At 36.7% G+C, this 24,041-nt stretch overlaps 1 protein-coding gene across 1 annotated transcript; it reads left to right on the top strand.

Annotated features, from left to right (window-relative positions):
- Nucleotides 1–323: 323 nt before the first annotated feature.
- On the top strand, nt 324–23,899 carry LOC122148536 (lon protease homolog 2, peroxisomal-like). Its single transcript, XM_042774729.1, has 15 exons — nt 324–678; nt 6,278–6,512; nt 8,052–8,183; nt 8,297–8,419; nt 8,508–8,671; nt 8,963–9,057; nt 12,499–12,757; nt 14,455–14,596; nt 16,361–16,511; nt 16,709–16,835; nt 17,191–17,318; nt 20,060–20,181; nt 22,313–22,520; nt 22,753–22,937; nt 23,031–23,899. The coding sequence occupies exons 1-15, from the start codon at nt 446–448 to the stop codon at nt 23,250–23,252; spliced, it is 2,526 nt and encodes an 841-aa protein (XP_042630663.1). The 5' UTR covers nt 324–445; the 3' UTR covers nt 23,253–23,899.
- The last annotated feature ends 142 nt before the right edge of the window (nt 23,900–24,041 follow it).

The raw sequence follows: 24,041 nt of genomic DNA on the forward strand, positions 1-24,041 counted from the left end.
CATTTGGCTTAGATTGTTTTTGTAAATTTTACATCAGTCTAATAGCAGCCCTGTTAGAAGTTTGCTGAGGCCCCTTAATGGGCCCCAGCCTCCTCGTTGCTCACTGGTCCAGGGGAAATTCTGTCCCATCTATGAAGTTTCTGTCCCGAACGCCTCAAATTTTCCCCGTTCTTTCACGATTTTGCAAACGCGTCACCAAAGTATATTTAACTAAACACAAGACAAAGAGAGAGAACACATTGTACATTTGGCAGCATTCCGCGTGGTTTCACAAAAAGTAGGAGTTTCCGTCTGCACACACCAGGATTGTCCTACTGCACTTGCCGTAGTTCCAGCTTCCTGTTTTCATTTGTCCCAGTTTGTCATACGATGAAGGCGTACCTTGCACCCTCGTTCATTGCGATTACTCCTTTTACACTTTAAACGTCTATCCAGGCCCTGCAAAATGTCATCAAACAGTGGTATTCAAATCCCCAGCCGACTGCCTCTGCTGTGCACTCATGATGGAGTGCTGTTACCGGGCTCGACCATGAGAATCAGCGTCGACACGGCGAGAAACATGCAGCTAGTCAAGAGCAGACTGCTGAAGGGAACCTCGCTAAAAAGCACCATCATCGGGGTTATTCCTAACACCAGAGACCCCGAGCACGACAGCGATGAGCTCCCGTCCTTACATAGGTGGGTGTGTGCTGTCAGAGACCATCAGAGCCAGTGTGCGGATGCAGATGTTTCGTTATGAAACAGTTTGAAGGTCCCATAGTCATTTTTTATGACTTTATAACACAATGCAATGCGTTAACTTTTATTGTATTGTAAAGTTTAGTTTATAATATATCACTTTTACATTTTCCCTGAAAATTTGATTACCATGGTAATGTTTTTAAGGGTGATGACTGACAAGGATGACAGATAGGCTACAATTTTATATTTACTGAACTTTACCCTCTGAATGTGTTGTTGAGTGATGCTCAGAATTAAACATTAAACTACAGTGTTGCCTATTTGGTTATTTTCTTACATGTTAAGAGACTAGTAGCAGCAGTGTTTGTTTTCTTAAATGATCGTTTGAGCAGTAGTTGGACTTTAACCTTGTCAGACTGCTGTGCTCTGTCAGCAATCAATGGCAGTGTCTCAAACCATATATAGTGACTCAGTCATGCAAAAAATGGAAATATAAGAGAATATATATATATATATATATATATATATATATATGTATATATATATATGTATATATATGTATATATATATACACAGTACAGACCAAAAGTTTGGAAACACATTACTATTTTTAATGTTTTTTTGAAAGAAGTTTCTTCTGCTCATCAAGCCTGCATTTATTTGATCAAAAATACAGAAAAAAAATGTAATATTGTGATATATTATTACAATTTAAAATAATTGTTTTTAAATTTATTATACTTTAAATTATCATTTATTTCTGTGATGCAAAGCTGAATTTTTAGGATCATTATAACATGATCCTTTAGAAATCATTCTAATATGATGATTCATTATCAAAGTTGGAAACAGTTCTGCTGCTTAATATTTTTTCAGAACATGTGATACTTTTTTAGGATACTTTGATGAATAAAAAGTAAAAAAAAAAAAAAAAAAAAAAAATATATATATATATATAAATAAAATTTAATAACATTTCATAACTTTCATTACATTACTGACTTATATACACTACTGGTCAGTAATTTGGGATCAGTAATTTTTTCTTTCATTTTTTAAAATAAAATCAATACTTTTATTCAGCAAGGATGTGTTAAATTGATAAAAAGTGATAGTAAAGAAAATATATTATTATTTGATTTTTTTTTGTTTTTTTGAATAAATGCAGTCCTTTTAACCTTTTATTCATCAAATATATTAGACAGCAGAACTGTTTCCAACACTCATAATAAATCAGAATATTAGAATGATTTCTAAATGATCATGTGATAGACTGGATGTTACATGTGACACTGAAGGCTGGAGTAATGATGCTGAAAATTCAGCTTTGCATCACAGGAATAAATTATTTTTTTTAAAGTATATTCAAATAGAAAACTATTATTTTAAGTTGTAATAATATTTCACAATATTACTGTCTTTTCTGTATTTTTGATCAAATAAATGCAGGCTTGATGAGCAGAAGAGACTTCTTTCAAAAACATTAAAAATAGTAATGTTTCCAATCTTTTGGTCTGTACTGTATATATATATATATATATATATATATATATATATATATATATATATATATATATATATATATATATATATATATATTCAATTTTAATTTTTTCTTAAATAAAAGTAATTAAATTTTATAATTAAAAATAAATTTTTTTTTTTTTTTTTATTTTATAATAAATGTATATTTCTCTGGTTATGCTCTGCAAGGTAATTTAGAAAGCCAAATCCACCGTACAACTGGAAATCCTCCCCAGCAATTGATATAAAATTCAGAGCATCCCACAGGTTTGAAAAAAGCTATACTTTACTTGCGGTGGTAGCTGGGTGGAAAATCCTCCTATAACCCACGGCACAAAAAGAGTCTACTACATGTGACAAATAACAATATTGTGTTATTTTTTTTTTTACAGTATTTTAATTTATTGAAAATCATTTTAATTACATAGTCTACTATTACATTTAATTACATACTCATATTATGCATTATTGAAAATTATGCAAAATTACAGCATTTAAATGGTAAATTTCCACTTGCTTTGTCATAGGGAATGAGAGACAGATTTTACTGATACTAGTAAAATCTATATATTGAATAATAGGTTTCAAATAATGTTCTTTGACTTTACTCCAGTAGGGGTTCAATCTTCAACTGGCTGAAGTCTTTCTTTTATTGAGTTATTAAAAAGCATTGCAGTTTGTCCTGTTGTCGCTGAAATTACTTTATGAGAAAGATTAATGTTATTGGGATAATTCACTTTTTTTTTTATGCTTTACATTATTGCATAACAAATGTTCTTACATTGAAGGACAGTGGAAGCGACAGTCAGCGGCCAATTGGGATTACGGCCATTTGGGCACTTTATTTGTAATAAGCCTCTATAAAATGTCAACAAATTAAAAGATTAGACCCATAAGAATATATTAATGATCATAAAATAATATATTATTATATAATATATACTCTCTCTACAAGGAAATATATTATTTTATGATGATTAATATATTCTTATGGGTCTAATCTTTTAATTTGTCGACATTTTATAGAGGCTTATTACAAATAAAGTGCCCAAATGGCCGTGATCCCAACTGGCAGCTGATTGTCGCTTCAACTGGCCGCTCAGTCAGAAAGCTGCAAGGGCACTCCGAGTTTAACGCATTCTCTACCACTCTCTCTACAAGGAAATATATTATTTCATGATTATGAATTTATTCTTATGGGTCTGTTCTTTTACATGATATTTAGGGAGGTTTATCCCAAATAAAGTGACCAAATGGCCGTGATCCCAACTGGCAGCTGATTTTCGCTTCCACTGGCCACTCAATCAGACAGCCTTGTTCCAAGGAATTCTAATAATTTTATTCCCCTAGCTACAATGGAAGATGAGCAAAACACATAAATCTGCCATAAGTCAATGGTTCCCGATAGTGTACTGTCACGTGACCTGTCAGTGGCAGCTTCTGCAGCCATGCTCAACCAGCCAGTCGCTGCGGGGCTGCGAGTATAACGCGTTCACTTTTGCTGCAAGGAAAAACATTATTTTATTATTATGAATATATTCATATCACTCTATTCTTGATTGGCGTTTTAGGTGGGTTTCTCCCAATTAAATATAGTGTGTTGATTATGCAGTTATCAATTCTACATTTAATGTACAATTTATGTGATACAATTGTAATGATTGTTACTTTATAATAGATAACAAATAACAATCCCAATAATAAAGAAGACATATATATAAAAAAAAAAAAAATAAAAATACAGTGGTGTGAAAAATAGTTGGCCCCCTTCCTGATTTAAATTTTTTGCATGTTTGTCACACTTTAAAGTTTCAGATCATCAAACAAATTTAAATATAAGTAAAAGATAACATAAGTCAACACAACGTGCAGTTTTTAAATGAAGGTTTTTATTATTAAGGGAAAACAAAATCCAAAACTACATGGCCCCGTGTGAAGAAGTGTTTGCCCCCCTGTTAAAACTGTGGTTTATCACACCTGAATTCAATTTCTCTAGCCACACCCAGACCTGTTTACTGCCACACCCGTTCACAATCAAGAAATCTCTTAAATAGGACCTGCCTTACAAAGTGAAGTAGACCAAAAGATCCTCAAAAGCTAGACGTCATGCCGAGAGCCAAAGAAATTCAGAAACAAATGAGAAAGCAAGTAATTGAGATCTATCAGTCTGGAAAAGGTTATAAAGCCATTTCTAAAGCTTTGGGACTCCAGCGAACCACAGCGAGAGACATTATTCACAAATGGCAAAAACATGGAACAATGGAGAACCTTCCCAGGAGTGGCCGGCTGACCAAAATTACCCCAAGAGCACAGCAACAACTCATCCAAGAGGTCACAAAAGACCCCACAACAACATCCAAAGAACTCCAGGCCTCACTTGCCTCAGTTAAGCTCAGTGTTCATGACTCCACCATAAGAAAGCGACTGGGCAGAAATGGTCTGCATGGCAGAGTTCCAAGATGAAAACCGCTGCTGGGCAAAAACAACATAAAGGCTCGTCTCAGTTTTGCCAGAAAACATCCTGATGATCTCCAAGACTTTTGGGAAAATACTCTGTGGACTGACGAGACAAAAGTTGAACTTTTTGGAAGGTGTGTGTCCCATTACGTCTGGCGTAAAAGTAACACCACATTTCAGAAAAAGAACATCATACCAACAGTAAAATATGGTGGTGGGAGTGTGATGGTCTGGGGCTGTTTTGCTGCTTCAGGACCTGGAAGACTTGCTGTGATGAATGGAACCATGAATTCTGCTGTTTACCAAAAAATCCTGGAGGAAAATCTCCGGCCATCTGTTTGTGACCTCAAACTGAAGCGAACTTGGGTTCTGCTGCAGGACAATGATCCAAAACACACCAGCAAGTCCACCTCTGAATGGCTGAAGAAAAACAAAATGAAGACATTGTAGTGGCCTAGTCAAAGTCCTGACCTATTGAGATGCTGTGGCATGACCTTAAAAAGGCGGTTCATGCTCGAAAACCCTCCAATGTGGCTGAATTACAACAATTCTGCATAGAAGAGTGGACCAAAATTCCTCCACAGCAATGTAACAGACTCATTGCAAGTTATCGCAAACGCTTGATTGCAGTTGTTGCTGCTAAGGGTGGCCCAACCAGTTATTAGGTTTAGGATTTTGTTTTCCTTTAATAATAAAAACCTATATTTAAAATCTGCACGTTGTGTTCACTTGTGTTATCTGTAACTAATATTTAAATTTGTTTGATGATCTGAAACATTAAAGTGTGACAAACATGTAAAAAAGAAAGAAATCAGGAAGGGGGCCAACATTTTTTCACACCACTGTATATGTGTATATATATATATATGTATGTTCTTATATTTTATTTGTAAATAGTTTTTTTTTCTTGTTTTTCTTTGTAAATAGTAGCATCCCAGCCAGAAACGACAATAGTTTACATTTACAATAAATTAAATGGAAATTAAATTAAATATAATTTATTGTGTAAACAAAATACCAGTAATGCGGGAATGTCAGTGAGAGTAAATAGTTCTAGCGCACAGAATGAGTGTATATGAAATGTGTAGGGTGAGTGGAAATTTTTCACTAATTAATCGATCGCTGATGGTTTCATTATTTCGGGCAGATAATTTTTTTTTTATAAAGGATAAAAATAATAAAAGCAAATATGGGCGGCCTGCCCAAGTAAAATATATGTGTGGGAAACAGTGAAAATTATTTAAAAAATCATGAAAGTATTTCTAGCTCACTAGGTTTTAACACAGCCAGTTTTTCCAATATGCCCCACCATGTGTATTCCCTCAACCTGGATGTGCAGATATGTTCCCTCTGTGCAGGACATATCTGTTCATTAACTCATTCACATTTGAACTTCTTTAATCTATAATTTCAGTGTCTAGAAGAATTTTAAATTGAAACGAGATAATGTTGATTAATAAAGGTATTGTTATCATTTATAATCACTATTCAGTATGTGTGTATGCCTCTGTTAGATGTCATGGTTGGCATAAAACCGACTCAGGGATCACAAATTACATTTGATAGGAAACAAAACTCAGGCCTCATTACTTTATTTACACTTCTTTCTTCTCAGTATTGGCACAGCAGGACTGGCGGTCCAGGTTGTAGGCAGCAACTGGCCGAAACCGCACTACACTCTGCTCATTACGGGGTTGTGTCGCTTTCGTGTGACCAAGCTGCTGAGAGAGAAACCCTTCCTCGTGGCAGAGGTGGAACAGCTAGACAAACTGGAGCAGTACACAGAAGGAGATCAGGCTGATGGAGAGCTGGGGGAGCTGTCACAGAGGTTCTATCAGGCAGCTGTACAGGTCAGTAGTAGAAAAGGGATAGTACATTTCGGCACTCCAGGACCGACATTGTCTACTAAGGATTGATGAACTGCTGGGTTCATGAATATTAATCATGCTGTCAGTGTTCGCTCAAACTGATTTGCTGAAATCAAAACAGGTACGGTAATAGATGAGTGTCAGACAATGAGATTGCTGTTTGCGCATTAGCTCTGCCCACTACTGGAGAATATCGGAATATCTTCTGCCTGTTCTTAAAAGCTGAATAATTCTAAATGAACTCCGTTATTTTGACAGAAAAATACAAAAAAGAATATGGTTTACATGTAGCGCGTCGATTCAGCGTGGTATGTAAGACTCACTCTCTCTTTTTGCATGTGTGAGAAAGCAAAGCAGTAGCCTCTCACTCCAAAACACAAGATCCAGGGGGCGTGGTTGGATTCACATCTAGGGGGTAGAGATTGGTAGGTTTAGGGGTGGAGATGGGTGGGTTTAGGGATCGGGGGTGGAGACGGGTATGTTGAGAGTGAAACTCTGAAGCTGGTCAGCCAGTGAAAATATATCTGTGCTAAACTTATACTTCGCCTCCAACTCACACACTGGCGAGTAAAATCTAAGAATTTATTAGCCGATGGCTAATGATAGACATCATTTAGTCGCCCAGAGTAAAGATTTATTCACAATGTAGAGGGATGTATAATAAAACATAATTAAAGACTTTTTAATATTTTTAAAAGATGTTTTTATGCTCACCAAGCCTGCATTTAAATAATCAAAAACTAAGTAAAAACAAAATAAAATTGAAATATTATTGCAATTTAAAATAATGTTTTACTATATTAATATAAATTAAAATGTAATTTATTCCTGTGATGGCAAAGCTAAATTTCCAACAGCTGTTACAGTCTTCAGTGTCACATGACCCTTCAGAAATCATTCTAATGTGCTAATTTGGTGCTCAAGAAATATTTCTTATTACCAGTGAACGAGACAGTTGTTCTGCTTAATATTTCTGTGAAAACCATGTTACTTTTTTCAGGGTTCTTTGATGAATAGTAAGTTCAGAAGAACAACATTTATTTGAAATTGTAATCTTTTGTAATCTAATACTTATGAATGTCTAAATGAATAATAAATACATAAATAATCTGGTGCACAGTGTTCTTCTTCTTTGAAGTCTTTTTTCAAGAACTCCAGTAACCAGTCAGCCCACTGGCCTACTTTTACCAAACACTTCTTTTGTTTTGACAGCAATGATAACCAACTTAATAATTTGATAAATTTGTTGCCATGGACTACAATTTAAATAAAAAGGTTCAGAAAAAGATATTGCTCAGAGATGTTTACAATAGTAATAATCAAGGGTATCATTTTTTCATGAGATGTGATTGTGAGGTTTTTCCTTCCCATTTGGCACCAGTCATCTATACAGTGAGTCATCATTTAAACACTGAATGAATATAAAGGCTTCATTCTTTTCCAAATGCTACAGGATGATTCATTGCATGTAGGCTTTTCATTCAGTTTATTGACAATATCCTCTGGTCTCTCTTTGTCCAGCTGGTTGGGATGCTGGACATGTCAGTGCCTGTGGTGGCTAAACTCAGGCGGCTGTTGGACAGTCTCCCTAAAGAAACCCTGCCGGATGTCCTGGCCTCCATGATCCGCACTTCCAACAAAGAGAAACTGCAGGTGCAGCAGTAAAAAGGGTTATGCTTCAAGATAAATGATTTGCCTAGTGTGAACATACACCGCACTATCCAAACTAAATATGCATTTATTATAATTTTTTTGTTTGTTGTCAGGTGCTGGATGCGGTAGACTTGGAGGAACGGTTTAAGAAGGCCCTTCCCTTACTCACCAGACAAATTGAGGGGCTCAAGTTGCTGCAAAAGACCCGCAAACTCAGACCTGATGATGACAAGAGAGTAGGCCAACATCTCTTTCTCCTCTGCCTCACAAACACCCTCCTCCACATTTCCTGTTCTATTACACAGTCCTTCTTCCTTCTCCTAGGTGTTGGCCATCCGTAAAGGTGGTGTATTCCCAGGCCGTCAGTTCTCACTGGATGAGGAGGGGGAGGACGAAGATGGTGATGACACAGCTGTGCTGGAGAAGAAAGTGAAGGCGGCAGCTATGCCTGAAGCAGCACTGCGTGTGTGTCTCAAGGAGCTAAAACGGTACGTTCTGGTCTTTTTTTTTTTTTTTTTTTAGAGGAAACCACATTTCATAGTTAGCTACATGCTACACAGCAAGGGACTTTTCACTGACCAATGCCCACATCTGTTCTGTTGTCTTGAAATGTATTACAATTAAATAAGTCATTTTAAGTTTACAGTTTAAGCATTATTTTAATTAATAACACATTAATGACTCCCCCTGCCAAAATGGGTTCTTCCAGGATTTCTTCCTTATTTACCCAACATCTTAGAGAAAGTTTTGTTGTTGTTGTTTTTTTTTTTTGGCCACAGATTAAAAAAGATGCCAGAGTCCATGCCAGAATATGCCCTCACCCGCAACTACCTGGAGATGATGGTAGAGCTTCCCTGGAGCAAAAGCTCTAAAGGTAAGAAAGCTAAATAAAATAAAATAAAACAAATGAAAATGAACAGTAGTTGTATTTTTTTGTATGTAATTGTATTTTTTGTATACATGCATCCTCATGTTTTAGGAATGAATTTTTCAAATAATGTTGGTCACTATATTTCCTTAAAGTAGTATTATAGTGTTTTATATAAGTTTGCTATTGTTTTGAACTTACTATTGCTCAAATATTCCAGAAAAAAAACAACAACAATTAATTAGCTTTGATAATAATGTTTCTTGAGCACCAGATCAGCAAATTAGAATGACTGCTGAATGGCTGCTGAAAATTCAGCTTTGATCACAGGAATAAATAACATTTTAAAATATATTCAAATAGAAACCTATTATTTTCTATTTCAATATTTTTTCACAGTATTACAGTATTTTTGATCAAATAAATGTGGCCTTGGTGAGCCTTAGAGACTTATTATAAAAACATAAAATCTTACCATCCCCAAACCTTTGAATGGTAATATATATTTCTAGATGTAATTGTGACCAGTATATGTATAATAAACTGGTTAAAAATTATTTTGAAAAAGTTTAATAGAATGTTAAATGCATTTAAATATTTAGCTTTTAGTTGAGTTGACTGTGTATTTAAATAGATAAAATGACTAATTTAATTTAACAACATTTTGAAGGAGCCACCAGTAGAGGGAGTATTTTACCACATTTTGTGAAATGAATCGCTCTCAGTGTAGGGTTGGAGAGTGATTTGAGCTGTTTACGTGTGTTATTCTTGTCATGTTCTCCATGGCAATATGGAGAACTCTGAGAACTCAAGTACAGCAAATTATCTTGCCAAGCACAGCTAGAGTGATTGACCATATGCTGAGAAGCATTAAACATACCATTATATTCATTCATGTTCTGTGTTTTATAATTATTCCATGTGCTGGAATGCAACTATTTTAACTACTTACTGGCATGCTCAAATGCATGTACAAAAGTGTATGCATTAATTACTATCCTAAGGATATAGCTTGCCTTGAAATGAGATCTCTGACTATCCATGAAGGGCTCAAACAAACATGCACATGTGATTGAATGTTCACACACACACACACACACACACACCTCTGAATTTCCCTTGCTAGATGTGTAACAGACCTTGGGGCTGGAATTCTGCTGGGAAAGTCTCATGTACATTTCGCAGTCTTTCAAGTTCAGCACTCAAGAGTGGGGCTGCATTAGAAGAAAACTGATTTAGTGGTTTAGATCGCAGCTTGAAAGCTGGGAATAGAGAGGTCTGGCCTTACAGGAATGTTCTCCTGTAAATGCAGAATAGACAGTCTATGATTTGTGAGAACCATAAAGAAAATTCTGTGCCCAGTTTAAGTTTACTTTATGAGACAGCTGCATTTATGTCTGTATCTTATTACATCAGGCAGTGGAAATGCATATGTCTTTGATAAAATACTCACATTCCTTTCAGAATTTTTACAATGTGCGTGCAATCAAGAGCTGCAGCAACAGTGCTGTGATATTACTTATATAATTTTGTCAATTTGTCATCAATTAATGATAAGAAAAGTAAATAACCATAAAAATTTATCATTTATATATTTTAAGCCCCTATACTGAACTTGTTTATTTTTAACATTTCACATTTAGGGTCTGTAAATAATTTTTTAAATATTTTTGAACATAGTCTCTTTTGCTCATCAAGACTGTATTTATTTGATCAATTAAATAAAATAAAATAAAAAAGGAGAATTGCGAAATATTATCATTGTAAATGTCATTAGGGTCCAAGCCCCTATTATACCGTCAGTTTACTTTATTATTATTCTTCACAAAAGGGAGTCAAAGGCATCCCTATGAAGGGAACATAGGAAAATTATGAAATTTGGCACCCTTGTAGTGATGGTCATGAATAGTCATCTGACCAACTTTAGGGTCTCTAGGACCAACTCTATAGCGCCACCACCAGTTCAACATTGAAATGGTTATAACCTTTGAACCCTTTGATATAGCAAAATAAAACTTAGTACACCTGATTACTCTCCTCATGCTGATCACATTCAGTTCATTAAGACTCTGCTGGTAACACTTTACAATGAGGTTCATTAGTTAACTCTAGTTAACTACTTTACTTAACATGAACTATGCATGAACAATACTTCTACAGCATTTATTAATCTTAGCTAACGTTAATTTCAGCATTTACTAATGCATTATTAAAATCAAAAGTTGTGCTTGTTAATATTAGTCAGATGATCAGATGATCTATGAACCAAGCCACATAGAAATGACTGAATAGATTTTTGATATTCCTTACCGTTCCCGAGAAGTACCTCTCCAAAGTTGACTGTGACTGTGTTTGTTGACCAATGCTAGTTAGCTTAACGTGGTAATTTGTTAACATGCTAATCAGTTACCATTCTATGTAATGTGACTCTTCAGATATCAGATTAACGGTAAAATTCATCATTCTCACACTGAAAACTCTCCTCAGCAGCCCAGGGTGCCGACTCTCTGCTAAGCCACAGGCCTCAAACCATTCAGGTTGTGGGTTCAAATCCAGTGTAGCACATGACATGTAGTGCATTTATTTACAAAGTCTTAAGAATATTTTGTGCTTTTGAGATGCCCATTGTAGAGCTTTTGAGTGTGTTGTGCTTTGAAGAGTTCGCTGTAATTGTTATGCTTGCTGTACATGCTGTGCTTGCAGTGGTTGCTATGCTTGCTGTGCTTGCTGCACCTATGGTGCTTGGCCCTGAATTGCTGGTTGCAGCTGTATTTATAACTGCTTTCTATCAAATAAATTTTATTTATATATGCATAATTTATTCCTGTGATGGTAGAGCTAAAATTTCAGCATCTATTAATCCAGTCTTCAATGTCACATATTCCTTCAGAAATTATTCTAGTATGCGGATTAGTGTTCAAGAAACATTTATTTTTTATTATCAAAGTTAAAAACACTCGTTCAATATTTTTTTGAAAACCATGATACTTTGTTCATATAAAGTTTAATAGAATAGCATTTATTTGGGAAGTTGTGGCCTAGTGGTTAGAGAGTCTGACTCCTAATCCTAAAGTTGTGGGTTCGAGTCTCGGGCCGGCAACACCATGACTGAGGTGCCGCAGCATCAATGGCTGCCCACTGCTCTGGGTGTGTGTTCACGGTGTTTGTGTGTTCACTGCTGTGTGTGTTCACTTTGGATGGGTGAAATGCAGAGCACGAATTCTGAGTAATGGTCACCATACTTGGCTGTATGTCACGTCACTTTCACTTTTCACTTTTTATTTGAAATAGAAATCCTTTGTAACATTAAAAATGTGTTTAGTGTCACCTTTGATCAATTTAATGCATCGTTGCTAAACAAAAGCATTAATTTCTTTGAAAAATAAAATGTTACTGACCCCAAGCTTTATTTTAACTCTGTAGTGTCTTTCATGGTTGTCTAATCAGATTGCCTGGACATCCGGGCGGCACGGGTGCTGTTGGATAATGATCACTATGCCATGGAGAAGCTGAAAAGAAGGGTGCTGGAGTATCTGGCTGTGCGGCAGCTCAAGAGCACCCTTAAGGGCCCCATACTGTGTTTTGTGGGACCCCCTGGTGTGGGAAAGACCAGCGTTGGGCGTTCCATCGCTCGCACTCTGGGTCGAGAGTTCCATCGCATCGCCTTGGGGGGAGTCTGTGATCAGTCTGACATCCGTGGCCACAGGTGAGAGGTCATCATACAGGTAGTACACTCAGTGTCTGATCTTCAAACAGGTATGATATATGACACAAATAGTCTGTGTCAGACTGCTTTGAAGAAGAAACTGCAGTTGGTCATTTTGCATACAGATCAGACAGATCCTTCTCGCACATAAATATACACTACTGTTCAAATTTGGGGTTGGTAAGATTTTTTAAACCATTTTAAAAAGAAGTGTTTTACTCACCAAGGCGGCATTTGATTGATCAAAAATATAATAAAAAAATTATATTTTTTAAAAATAAAAAACAACTGATAAAAATAACTGTTTTCTATTTTAAAATGTAATTTATTCCTGTGATGCAAAGCTGAATTTTCAACAGCCATTACTCCTGTCACATGATCCTTCACAAATCATTCTAATATGCTAATATTGGTATTTAAGAAACATCTCAAAATATTACCAAAAATAAAAAAAATCTAAATATTTTCACAATAATTATAATAAATGATTTTTAAAATAACTATATTTATTTAAAAAAAAATCTTTTTTTTTTGCATCTTTGCTAAATAAAAGTATTAAATTCTTTCTAAAAAAAAATCAAAAAGAAAAAAATCATGCTAACCCCAATCTTTTGAACGATAGTGTGTACTATGTAAACATCAACCAGCTGTTAAGATTATTGTTAAAAAAATGCCATATTTCCAGTGCGTTGCTAAAACCTTGTAACCCCACCCTGGTGTTACTGTGATTAACCCTGGTGTTACGTTACTAATTCAAGATCCTTCAGATGCTGAAACTCAATATCGCCATTCAGGCGTTGTTTTGCCATCAAATGATGAGTCATTACCATTATGTGACGCATGCAGCGATGCTAATGTGTGCAGATGTGTCAGACTGAGGTATGAGGAACCCACCAAAGAGACGTGGCGTAGTGCCCCTTCAATGACAGGAGAAACTTTAAACCATGACCTGCACTGATGACTTCTTTGATGTTCCCTCTGATCTCTTGTCACTATAGAAACTAGTAGGTGATAACAATCATGACACCCTGCAGGCCAGGACAAGCCTCTTTGTTTTCTGGATAGTTAATATCAGACCTTACACTCACACATGGAAAAAGTGTCCTTAAGACAAACAGCCATTTGCGAGACTTTGCGATACACTCTCTGCATTTGTCTTGTTCATTACAAGTCTCTTTAAAAGAGTCTGCGTTTGTTTACTACTGTATGGTGTATAAAGTTTAATGACAGTCTTAGAGCCCCTAATGACTGTAATTAGGGCATCCTGTCTGTGTTCGCATCCTGCCTTTTTGTCAGTTCAGTAGGACGAAATGCAAGTTTTAGTGTTTTCAACCACATCAGATGCATTCAAGCCTCATCCAGCAACATTATCAAGAAGTTATTAATTTTATTTTTTTAATTTTCAAATTGCATTTGTGATTCATGCTGTAACCTGTTATGCAGCCCATCAGTTATGTTCCAGGAGCAGTTACACCTACTGACATCCAACAGCGACCTGAATGGGACTGCGTCAAAACAGTTGCACTTCAGGATTGCTATGTAGGATGATTGTGATCTTTTCTTTTGTTTGCCCACCTGAGCTCTGATACAGATCTTTTTTACTCCTCTCATCATTTTCCACTCCATTTTTTTTTTATCTCTCCCTCTTGCTACTTTCTTCCCACTCCCACTTTATCTCCATGTGTCTCCATCCTCAGGCGCACGTACGTAGGTAGCATGCCTGGTCGCATTATAAATGGACTGAAGACTGTTGGGGTAAACAATCCTGTCTTTTTATTGGACGAGGTGGACAAACTGGGGAAGAGCCTGCAGGGAGATCCTGCTGCCGCCCTGCTTGAGGTGAGAGGCAGTACATATATATAACAACATATATATAAAAAACAAAAAAAAAAACAAAGACAAACATGGATTGCATGTTTGATGAATGGATGTAAGAATAGATAAATTGTGTGGTATTACCCAGACTCACTGCATGACATTATATGCCACAGTACTGAAATGTGTTTTTCACAAGTGTTTGTGTGTGGTCTACAAGGTTAGTTTGCATGCAAGGTAAGTGCATGCATACCATAGGTAGAAGGTAATCGGTTTGTTGTCCTGTCTGTGTACAGTATCACATATACATCACCATTTGCATACACTTGATTGCACATGAGTCAGTTTGTTTTCACTGAGATAAATACCCAAATATCTCCCGTGACGCAGCTGTTTGTGAAGTACTGAACATCTGTATATCTGTGATCATAATCCTATTGTCTGCTGGCATGATAAGTTTTTACAAAAATCCAGCAGAGCAAGAGAAATGCATGTTGCAGTTTCACCAGAGAGCAGTGGGCTGCATTCTGTAATCAGAAGATCTCCACTCAAAAAACCCCTGGGGGAGTGACGTTCATCTCGTGCTGCAAAGCGTGTGACCTTTTTCATTGTACTCCAGATAGAGAGGAGATATATAGAAGTTCATCACAGGGCAGACATTACCTGGCAAGCTCAGCAGAAAACTCTGTGATTTAGGAAGTATCAAAATAAATAGTTTTAAGGTGGTTGTTTATAGCTGTTGTGATATTGTTTTAAACCTTTAACCCTGAGTACTAAACTTTGGCTTGTAACTTGCACAGTTTGCACTACGGATATGAATAATACCTCAAATGGTGCATCTTGGAGAGGTGCGTTATTACTAAACAGATAGGCTTACTCTGTATTTTTTTTAGTTTTGCCAAATATCATCTTGCGAGGTGGTATAATTTAATTAAAACTTTAAGGTGTGTTCACATTAGCACAGCTTAGAAGTTTCTTTCAATCCAGACAGCTTTCTGTTAGTCAAAGCGACAGATCATTCTCATGACCAACTTAACCCATTGTGAAATCTTCATTGACAAATCTTTCGACCCTCAAGTGAAATTCCCAGTGAAATGGATTCTTATTAAAATGACTCAATTATGGCTGCAAACATTCACCAAACACCGGTAAACGTGACCACACCTTTGCAGTATTTCCTTCATGCAACAATGAAAACAGTGCAAGCGTTGATGTCCGATTCACAAACAAATGACTGTTATGAACTGGTTATCATTCATAAAGTTTCACAGTCTCAAACTTGCTTGTGAGTTTAGCAGTTTGAATCATACTTGCTCAGTCAGTGAATCAGTCTAAGCTGTTACCTGACTCTCTCACTGAACTGCAAGTAATTTTTTGGTTATGTCTGATTCAGAATAAACCAGGAACCGTTAGGCCGTGTGTCCACCAAAGGGTTTTAAGCCAGCTGAAAATGCCACGTGCTCTTTTGAAAATGCCTGCTTTGGACGTTTTAGAGCACTTTGGAGGCCTTAATGAAATGATAAATGATGACAATGTTAGTTTTGTTAATGTACCATCCAGTGCTGATACTAACAGAAGGGGTTTGAGCAGCCTACTGTTGCTATGGTTACCTCCTCAGGCTAGAGCAGTTTCTGTTCCTGTTCATGAGATCCATTTGACATAAGGTGAAAATACACACTCTAACTTATAATCTGACTTTTGTGTTAAAACATTCCTTATGCAATATGCTGAATTTGAACTCTTTATGCATTTTTAAGAAGTCCCCCCATAAACCGTGTTCTTTATCAGGTTCTGGACCCAGAGCAGAACCACAGCTTCACCGACCATTATCTCAACGTGCCATTTGACCTCTCACAAGTCCTCTTCATCGCCACAGCAAACACCACGGCCACCATCCCTCCTGCCTTACTGGACAGAATGGAAGTCCTCCAGGTGCCAGGTCAGAGTTCAGTTTCAGACAAAATAAGACAGCAGGACGTGGCATTGATGATGTGACACTTTTAGTGATTAATTCCTTGCTATTTTTACTCTACACAATTGACTTTACCCTACAACTGAGCAGATGGTTTTGTAGTTAAATACTTGATTAGTTTATTGTAATTTGTGTTCTGAATATCAGCATGTGTGTTTCATTAGGATACACCCAGGAGGAGAAGGTAGAAATCGCCCATCGGCACCTGATCCCTCATCAGCTGGAGCAGCACGGACTGACCCCACAACAGCTCCAGATCCCACAGGACACCACAAAGGATATAATCAGCAAGTATGCACACACACACATATATAATAGCACTTAAGGCTGGAAAAAGTTTGTTGTGTGAAACAGAGGGGCAGCTTGGGTCACAGATGGGGCTGTCCAGCCGGGTTTCCTCCTGTAAACTATATCCTTTGCTGTCTCAGTCTCTCCTTCAGAAACGTATCTTATGACAGGCTGCCAAACTTCTCTTCTGTAGTCCATCAGGGATTGTCAATTAGAGATGTTTGCAGAGCAATCTAATTAATTACCTCAGAGGTTGCTAATTTTGGGATGATTATCTGCTAAAAAGCAATCAATGCATTGCCCAGGCTCAGCAGTGCCGGCAGTAATGACAGTGTTTTGTGTGTGAATGTGTTTGTAGGTACACACGGGAGGCAGGCGTGCGCTCTTTGGAGAGGAAGATCGGGGCCATCTGTCGAGCAGTGGCTGTGAAGGTCGCTGAAGGTCATAAGGTCTCTAGAGCAGAGTCCCCCGCTGAACAACATGCAGGTAAAACTGGGACTTTTTCATCTTACACATCATTGTTGTTTACGGCTGGCATTACACCAGCTCCCCCGGCTCTGCTTCAGTCGTAGACTCAGGATTGATGGTAATAGCCTTTGGGCAAAGATAAAACAGACTGTCCCAGTGCTCTTTTCTTTGTTGTGTCCCGATGGCTAACTCCGCCCACAGTGTGATGTCATTGGATGAAAAAAAGTGTACTCATAGCTACATAATAAATCTTTAGTATGTTCTGATTGGCTGGGATGGCACTTTGTGCAGCATTTTGCTTTCATTGAGAACATGAAAATGGATATGATGTTGAAAATGCATTGCGTCGCTTGGTTTGGACACACTGTAGTTCACTTTCAACGACAAACACTTTTCAACTCTTCAACATTCAATGACAAAACTGTTAGTTTATATAAGTTTAAAATAAAAGAAGTAAAATTGAAACAATTATTATTAAAATTACAAATAATTTTATTATCAGTTTATTAGATGTGAAATAAAATAAATTATATTTAATTGAATTAATTATAAAATAATATATTAAATATATAAATGTTAAAATAAATACAATTAAGTTATTGTATTATCAATAAAAATTACTTAATAAAATAATATATTCAATTATAATAAACTGAGTTAAATATAATATATTAAATATACAAAATATTTAAATACAATTATTTTATAATCAATGATGCATTTGATTGAGGAACGCTTCTGTATGTGTATTGCTTCCTGACAGCAGTGGCTCTGAAAGGGTTTAGCATTCCCTGCCACATACAGACGGCTGACTTCAGCACAATCCATAATACACACTTACACTCGCTGTGCCACACAGACGGAATCAAGTACACATCAACTCTAGAAGTGTGTTCAGACTAAAGAGGGTGTGTAGGGAACCCATGCTGAGAAATGATCAAACATACAGTCAGAAAACTATTCTCACACATTACGTGAACCTCAGCACACACATGCACATATTGGTCATCAATCTCTCTAAGCACGGGCCACCTGAGGGGTGGAGGAGGGTAAAGCGTGCTAACAGACAGCCTTAGACCCCCTCCTTCACGTCTCGCTGCAGCTGCTCCTCTGTAACAGATGTAATAGCATGGCCAGTTAATGCTCTGTTCAGACTCTGATTTAGCCCAGCTCTGCTTCTCAGTCCTCTCCTGCATGGACCATGTCTGTGATGAGATTTAGAGAGACGAGGGTCAGGCGTTTTCTTCTGCTCTCCATGTTGCCAGAATAAAGCTTTGAAATGAGTGTATGAGCGCTTTATTTTATATTCAGTCTCTCAGGCTCTATCTGCCTCTTGCCGTAGCAGGTGTTGTTCTTAGTCTGAACATCATGACAGAGAGAAATTAAAAAGTTGGTTATTCAGGTAGCCATCTGATTCCTCATAAAGGAGTATAGGTCTGATGCTCTTTAAATTAAATCAAATTAATTATATATATTTCCTTATGTTTTTTTTTTGTGAAAATAAAAAAATTAAAATAAATTAAATAAATTAATAATAATAATTATATAAAATACATGAACATTTTTATAGCATTAAAATTTTGTACTACCGAGTGCAATTTTAAAGTTTGCATGACTTATATCTGCAATGTCATATACTGTATATGCAGTGACGAATCATTCACATTAAGACCAGTAACATGCTATAATAAAATAAACATGGTTATTTTTGATTTCATGTCAACACGAAATTTGCAACGCATTTGACTAATATAAAATTATGCATTTTTGAGCAAACTAATAATAATAATAGTAGTAGTAGTGCAAATTAATGCAGGGCGGGCCTTAATTTAACACAACCAGAATTTGACTAAATCACAAAAAGTGAGATATTTAGATAATAGTTAATGTTTTTGATAACCACATTATAGTTAAATACTTTATATTATAGCATTTCAGTTATCCTGGTAAAACAATGTAATAAAGTTAATATTATTTGTCTGCTTTGGTCTATGTTAGCAGAAAATAAGGTGGAGAAAGGTACAACATTTTGGTGAATTATTGTGCAAGCAAGCTTTTTTTCCCTAGAAATGTGCATTGATCTTGCACAATAAAATCTTAAACGATTTTTATTATGTCGTTCCTCAGAATGGCATATGCACTTTCCTTGTTTGGTCTTCAGAACATGATGCTTCAACTTTGCCTGTCATTAACAGTCTAGTCACATGACTTGTGGGCAGCAGGGAGCATTGTGTCTTGCCAAGGGCTAAAACACAACACTCGCATTTAAAAAAAACAATAGACAGACACATGGATGAGTGCTGAAAGTAAATACACCCTGAAGCTGCTTTCTTTATGATGTATGATATTAAAACCTGTAATACCTTATTGTTTCCTCCCAAAATTAAGATTAGCTGGACCCCTGTGGCATTTTTCTACAGCCTATAATTCTCATTTTTTTCCGACAGCTTTCTTTCTCGCTTTTCTTTTCATTTTTCTCCCCTCCGGCCTCAATGTCTGTCACCTTTCTTAATGAAAAGCCTCAAATAGACATTATAATGGAAGTGTCAGCGTGATAAAATTTTAGCGATTTTTTTTTTTTGTCTTGTAATTCACTTTTCTGGATATGGTTTTATCTCTGCTTAAATGGAGTTTACTTTTAGTTCATGAAATATCAATCACTTATCTCTTTTAAATTGACAGGCTAGAGTTTTAAATGGACTAAAAACCACCACCAGTGTTTTCACCAGTTTCCCACAAAAGATCTCTGTATCTTTCAGAGCAGAATACAGAGAACAAGGAGGAGGGTTCTGGGATAACAGCACCTCCAGAGATGCCAATTGTTATTGACCCCATTGCCCCCCTTAAGGCTATTCTTGGACCGCCAGTCTTTGAAATGGAGGTTAGTATCAAATAAATGCCTGAAGGCTCTTTGTGTCTATTCAGGAAATGTTACTAAAATGCATTGAAAGCACTTCAAGTCTCTCACCTTTTGTGTATGATTCATATAAGAAAGTCAAAAGCATTTTTTGTGTCTTCAAAAAAAATGTATGTAAGTTTTTGACTCTACTAAAGCATAAAAATACCATAATATGTTTGCAAATATTTAGGAAACATGCTAAGTTAACATACTTGTTTATCTGAAAAACAATGCTTCAGTCAGTTATTCTCCTTTGAAAATGTGCATTCCGGGCCGGAATCTCGGTCTCTGTTTTGGTTTGTGAAACCCGCCCACTGCCAGTTTACCCAATTGTATTTTAGCACCGGGTTGCCAGTTGGTGGAAAACACAGCATATTTAATTTCATTCATCGTCAAGTGCGCTCGTTCCTGTTGGTGTCTCAATCTGGCAAAACCGTGTGTGTCAAGTCTGAGGAGGAGGGGCCTAGTGAAAAAAAACCCTGTCCAATATTTTGAATTTGGACCGCAATACTTAGTTCAACCACTCGGTGTCAATCCTACATACAGCACCTTTAAACAGCATAACTGTTTTCAACATTGAAAGTAATAATAAATGTTTCTTGAGCACCAGATCAGTGTATTAGAATGATTTGAACTGAAGACTTGAATAATGGCTGATTAAAATTCAGCTTTGCAACACAGGACTAAATTACATTTTAAAATATATTCAAATAAAAAAATACATTGTAATAATAGTTATTATATTATTATAAAATGTAATAATATTTTATAATATTACTTTTTTAAAATTAAAGTAAATGCAGTCTTGATGGGGGGAAAAGAGACATTTTAAAAAAAGTCTCCATGACCCTGAACCTTTGAATGATAGTGTATGTCTAGGGACCAACATATCATAAGGATTTGGGAGTATGCTTTTGCAACACCACCCGGAAACATCTGCATAGCAATTACCATAGCAACTAAAATGTTATTTTCAGTGCAGTCCTGTCATTAGTCATGTATTGTTTTTCATTTGTCCACAATCTGGACTGCTAGCCCTGGCCTTGTGTGCTCTGTGGTGTGCTGTTGTGTTTTCTCAGAGGCGAAGTGCTCTCTGTTCTCCATAATAGAGGCTGCATTCCTGCCATGCCTATGGGGACGGGGCAGGGGAGAGACCAGAGGCAGTCAGAGAACAGCCTGTTTGAGTTCTGCTGAACTATCACACACATCGTCTCCTTCAAAGACTTCCTTAGCACTCGACTATCTGCAGTTAGTCGTATACAAAATATACAATCAGAAAAAAGTTAATGTTTTTGAAAGAAACATTTATAAAGTCAGGCTTTCTTTTAATGGGGCAAATTCTTAATCTAGATTTGTTATTTGGGAATAACAAAATCATAAGAAAAAGATTAAAAACAGCTTGCTGTGTTTTTGTACATTTAAAGTTCATATGCTAAAAGCTTCATACAAACTCATTTCAATCATGATTAAAGGGGACATAACACAGTTTCTGCCAATCTCATGTTAATCTACCTATAGAGTAGTATTGCATCCTTCACATCTCACACAGTTTTATCAGATTTATAAAAGACAGATACAGCTTTACGCTTCTCTCTGAAAACAGTCGAGCTTCTGTAGGCGTGCCGTGGGTGGAGCTAAAGAGTCAAGAGCACACAAAGCTTTTGCATAGCGATCATCTGCAAGCTGTGACATCAACATGAATGAAACAGGAACAAAAACTTTATTGACTTTAATCCTGTGCAGCGCTGCCGACGACTTCCGTAACCCTAATGAAGCACGCTGATGGGCTGCTCTTGCTCTCGCTCTGGTTGATGTGTGTGCGTGCTTTTTCGGAATAAGTGCCTATACAAGGAATTCTGCCCTTTATGAGGTCATGAAAGACCATACTCGAAAAAAAAAAACTTTCCAAAACTTATACAAACCCTGAAGGAGTGTCTTTGGCACTGAAATACTCTTTCAAACGTCCAGCTCTTTTTTTTGAAACATTTTGGAACATGTTTAGCATGATAATCCAACTCTTTAACAGTGTAAATAACTCTGAATGCTTGAAATAGCATTAGACCTCCCCTTTAAGATAAGTATGTTAAGTATGTAACCAGAGCAGTCTATGTAGGTATCAGAGCGACTGACCCTACCAGGTGTGGCGATCGGGCTGGCCTGGACTCCGATGGGTGGAGAGATCATGTTTGTGGAGGCCAGTCGTATGGAAGGAGAAGGTCAATTGACTCTGACAGGACAGCTGGGCGATGTCATGAAGGAATCAGCCCATTTAGCTATCAGCTGGCTCCGCAGCAATGCCAAAACATACCTCCTCACTAACGGTACGTTAAAGACATACGCTACATTAAAGTTGGTAAGATTTTCAAATGTTTTGAAAGAAGTCTCTTATGCTGTTTGGTTAGTAATATTGTGAATATTATTACAATCCAAAGAAAAAAAAGTATATATTTTTAAATGTAATTTATTTCTGTGATAGCAATGAATTCAACAGCGATCTGACTGTGAGTGAGATTGATTTATTACAATGTGTGTGTCTGAATGGTGTTGTTGTAGGCAGCGCTGATCCTCTGGAGGGTACCGATATCCACTTGCACTTCCCAGCAGGTGCCGTCACCAAGGACGGACCCTCCGCTGGTGTTACCATAGTAACCTGCCTGGCCTCGCTGTTGAGCGGGCGGCTGGTGCGCTCTGATGTGGCCATGACTGGAGAGATCACTCTGAGAGGACTGGTGCTGCCGGTGAGGAAAACGGATTTTATTTAAAAACCATTCATCATCAGAAGTTGCTAAAATACACTGTCTGATCTCACAAGATGTATCTTCTCTCTACAGGTGGGAGGTATAAAGGATAAAGTATTGGCAGCTCACAGGGCCAGTCTGAAACGAGTTATCATTCCCAAACGCAATGAGAAAGATCTGGAGGAGATACCTCCCCATGTGCGAGCTGACCTGGATTTTGTTTTCGCCAGCACTTTGGATGAAGTCCTGAATGCGGCCTTTGATGGCGGGTTTCCCGCGGCTGTCAGTCATCCACAAGTTGTCAGCAAACTCTAAGACTGTAGTTGCTAAACAGACTCATGACAACACAAGACTTTTTTTTTCTTCGTAGAGGAAGCTATGCACTTATTGTTTGTCACCTTAAGCATTAAATACTAGCAAATCAGTTTTATTCAAGTCAATATTCCTTTTCCTCTAATTAATTTATGATTTAATGACATGATTGCTGTTGACATTATAAGAGTATAATTTTGTTCCTGTAGAACTGACAACAAAAGTTGATCTATGTTTATACTGTAGATAATTATACAAATGCACAGGTTTATGAAAATTGTGATTTAACCAACATATTTAGTGTTTTTCATCAAATGAAATGGATTAATGAGTCAAAATTCTTAAATACGAAGACTGGTAAATTCGAATATGTTGATAACTAGGTACAATTTAAAGGAATAAATTTGGATATGTCCAATGAATGCTTTTGAAACTGCCTGAAAACTCATTTTGTCACGCTACAGGAAATGTTTCTAGAATTGGTCGCACACCCACAAGCCTCATTCTTCTTTTAAGAAGTCACAGTGTCTTCATCGCAGTGTTGTTCATAGAATATTGGCAATATACAGTCGGAACATTTACATTTACTTCTTTTTGGATCAGTTTTTTGAATTTGGACATGAGAGAATAATAAATGTGAATTCATAGTTTTCTTTAATGTTTAAGATTTACAATTTACTAAATAATGTCACTAGTCTACCGTTTGTCTGTGCTATTGAGACAACTGAAAATGCTGTCGTAGTGACATCTTGACAACTAAACCAAGCACTATTGCTTAATTTTGTAGTTGAA

This window comes from Cyprinus carpio, chromosome A18, assembly GCF_018340385.1.
Source record: "Cyprinus carpio isolate SPL01 chromosome A18, ASM1834038v1, whole genome shotgun sequence".
NCBI classification, from domain to species: domain Eukaryota; kingdom Metazoa; phylum Chordata; class Actinopteri; order Cypriniformes; family Cyprinidae; genus Cyprinus; species Cyprinus carpio.

Excerpts from the sequence above, each read along its gene's own strand:
- LOC122148536 (XM_042774729.1), top strand. The coding sequence starts at position 446 with ATGTCATCAAACAGTGGTATTCAAATCCCCAGCCGACTGCCTCTGCTG. Across the intron at positions 8,420-8,507 it reads GACCTGATGATGACAAGAGA|GTGTTGGCCATCCGTAAAGG; the intron begins GTAGGCCAACAT and ends TCCTTCTCCTAG. Across the intron at positions 9,058-12,498 it reads CTGGAGCAAAAGCTCTAAAG|ATTGCCTGGACATCCGGGCG; the intron begins GTAAGAAAGCTA and ends TTGTCTAATCAG.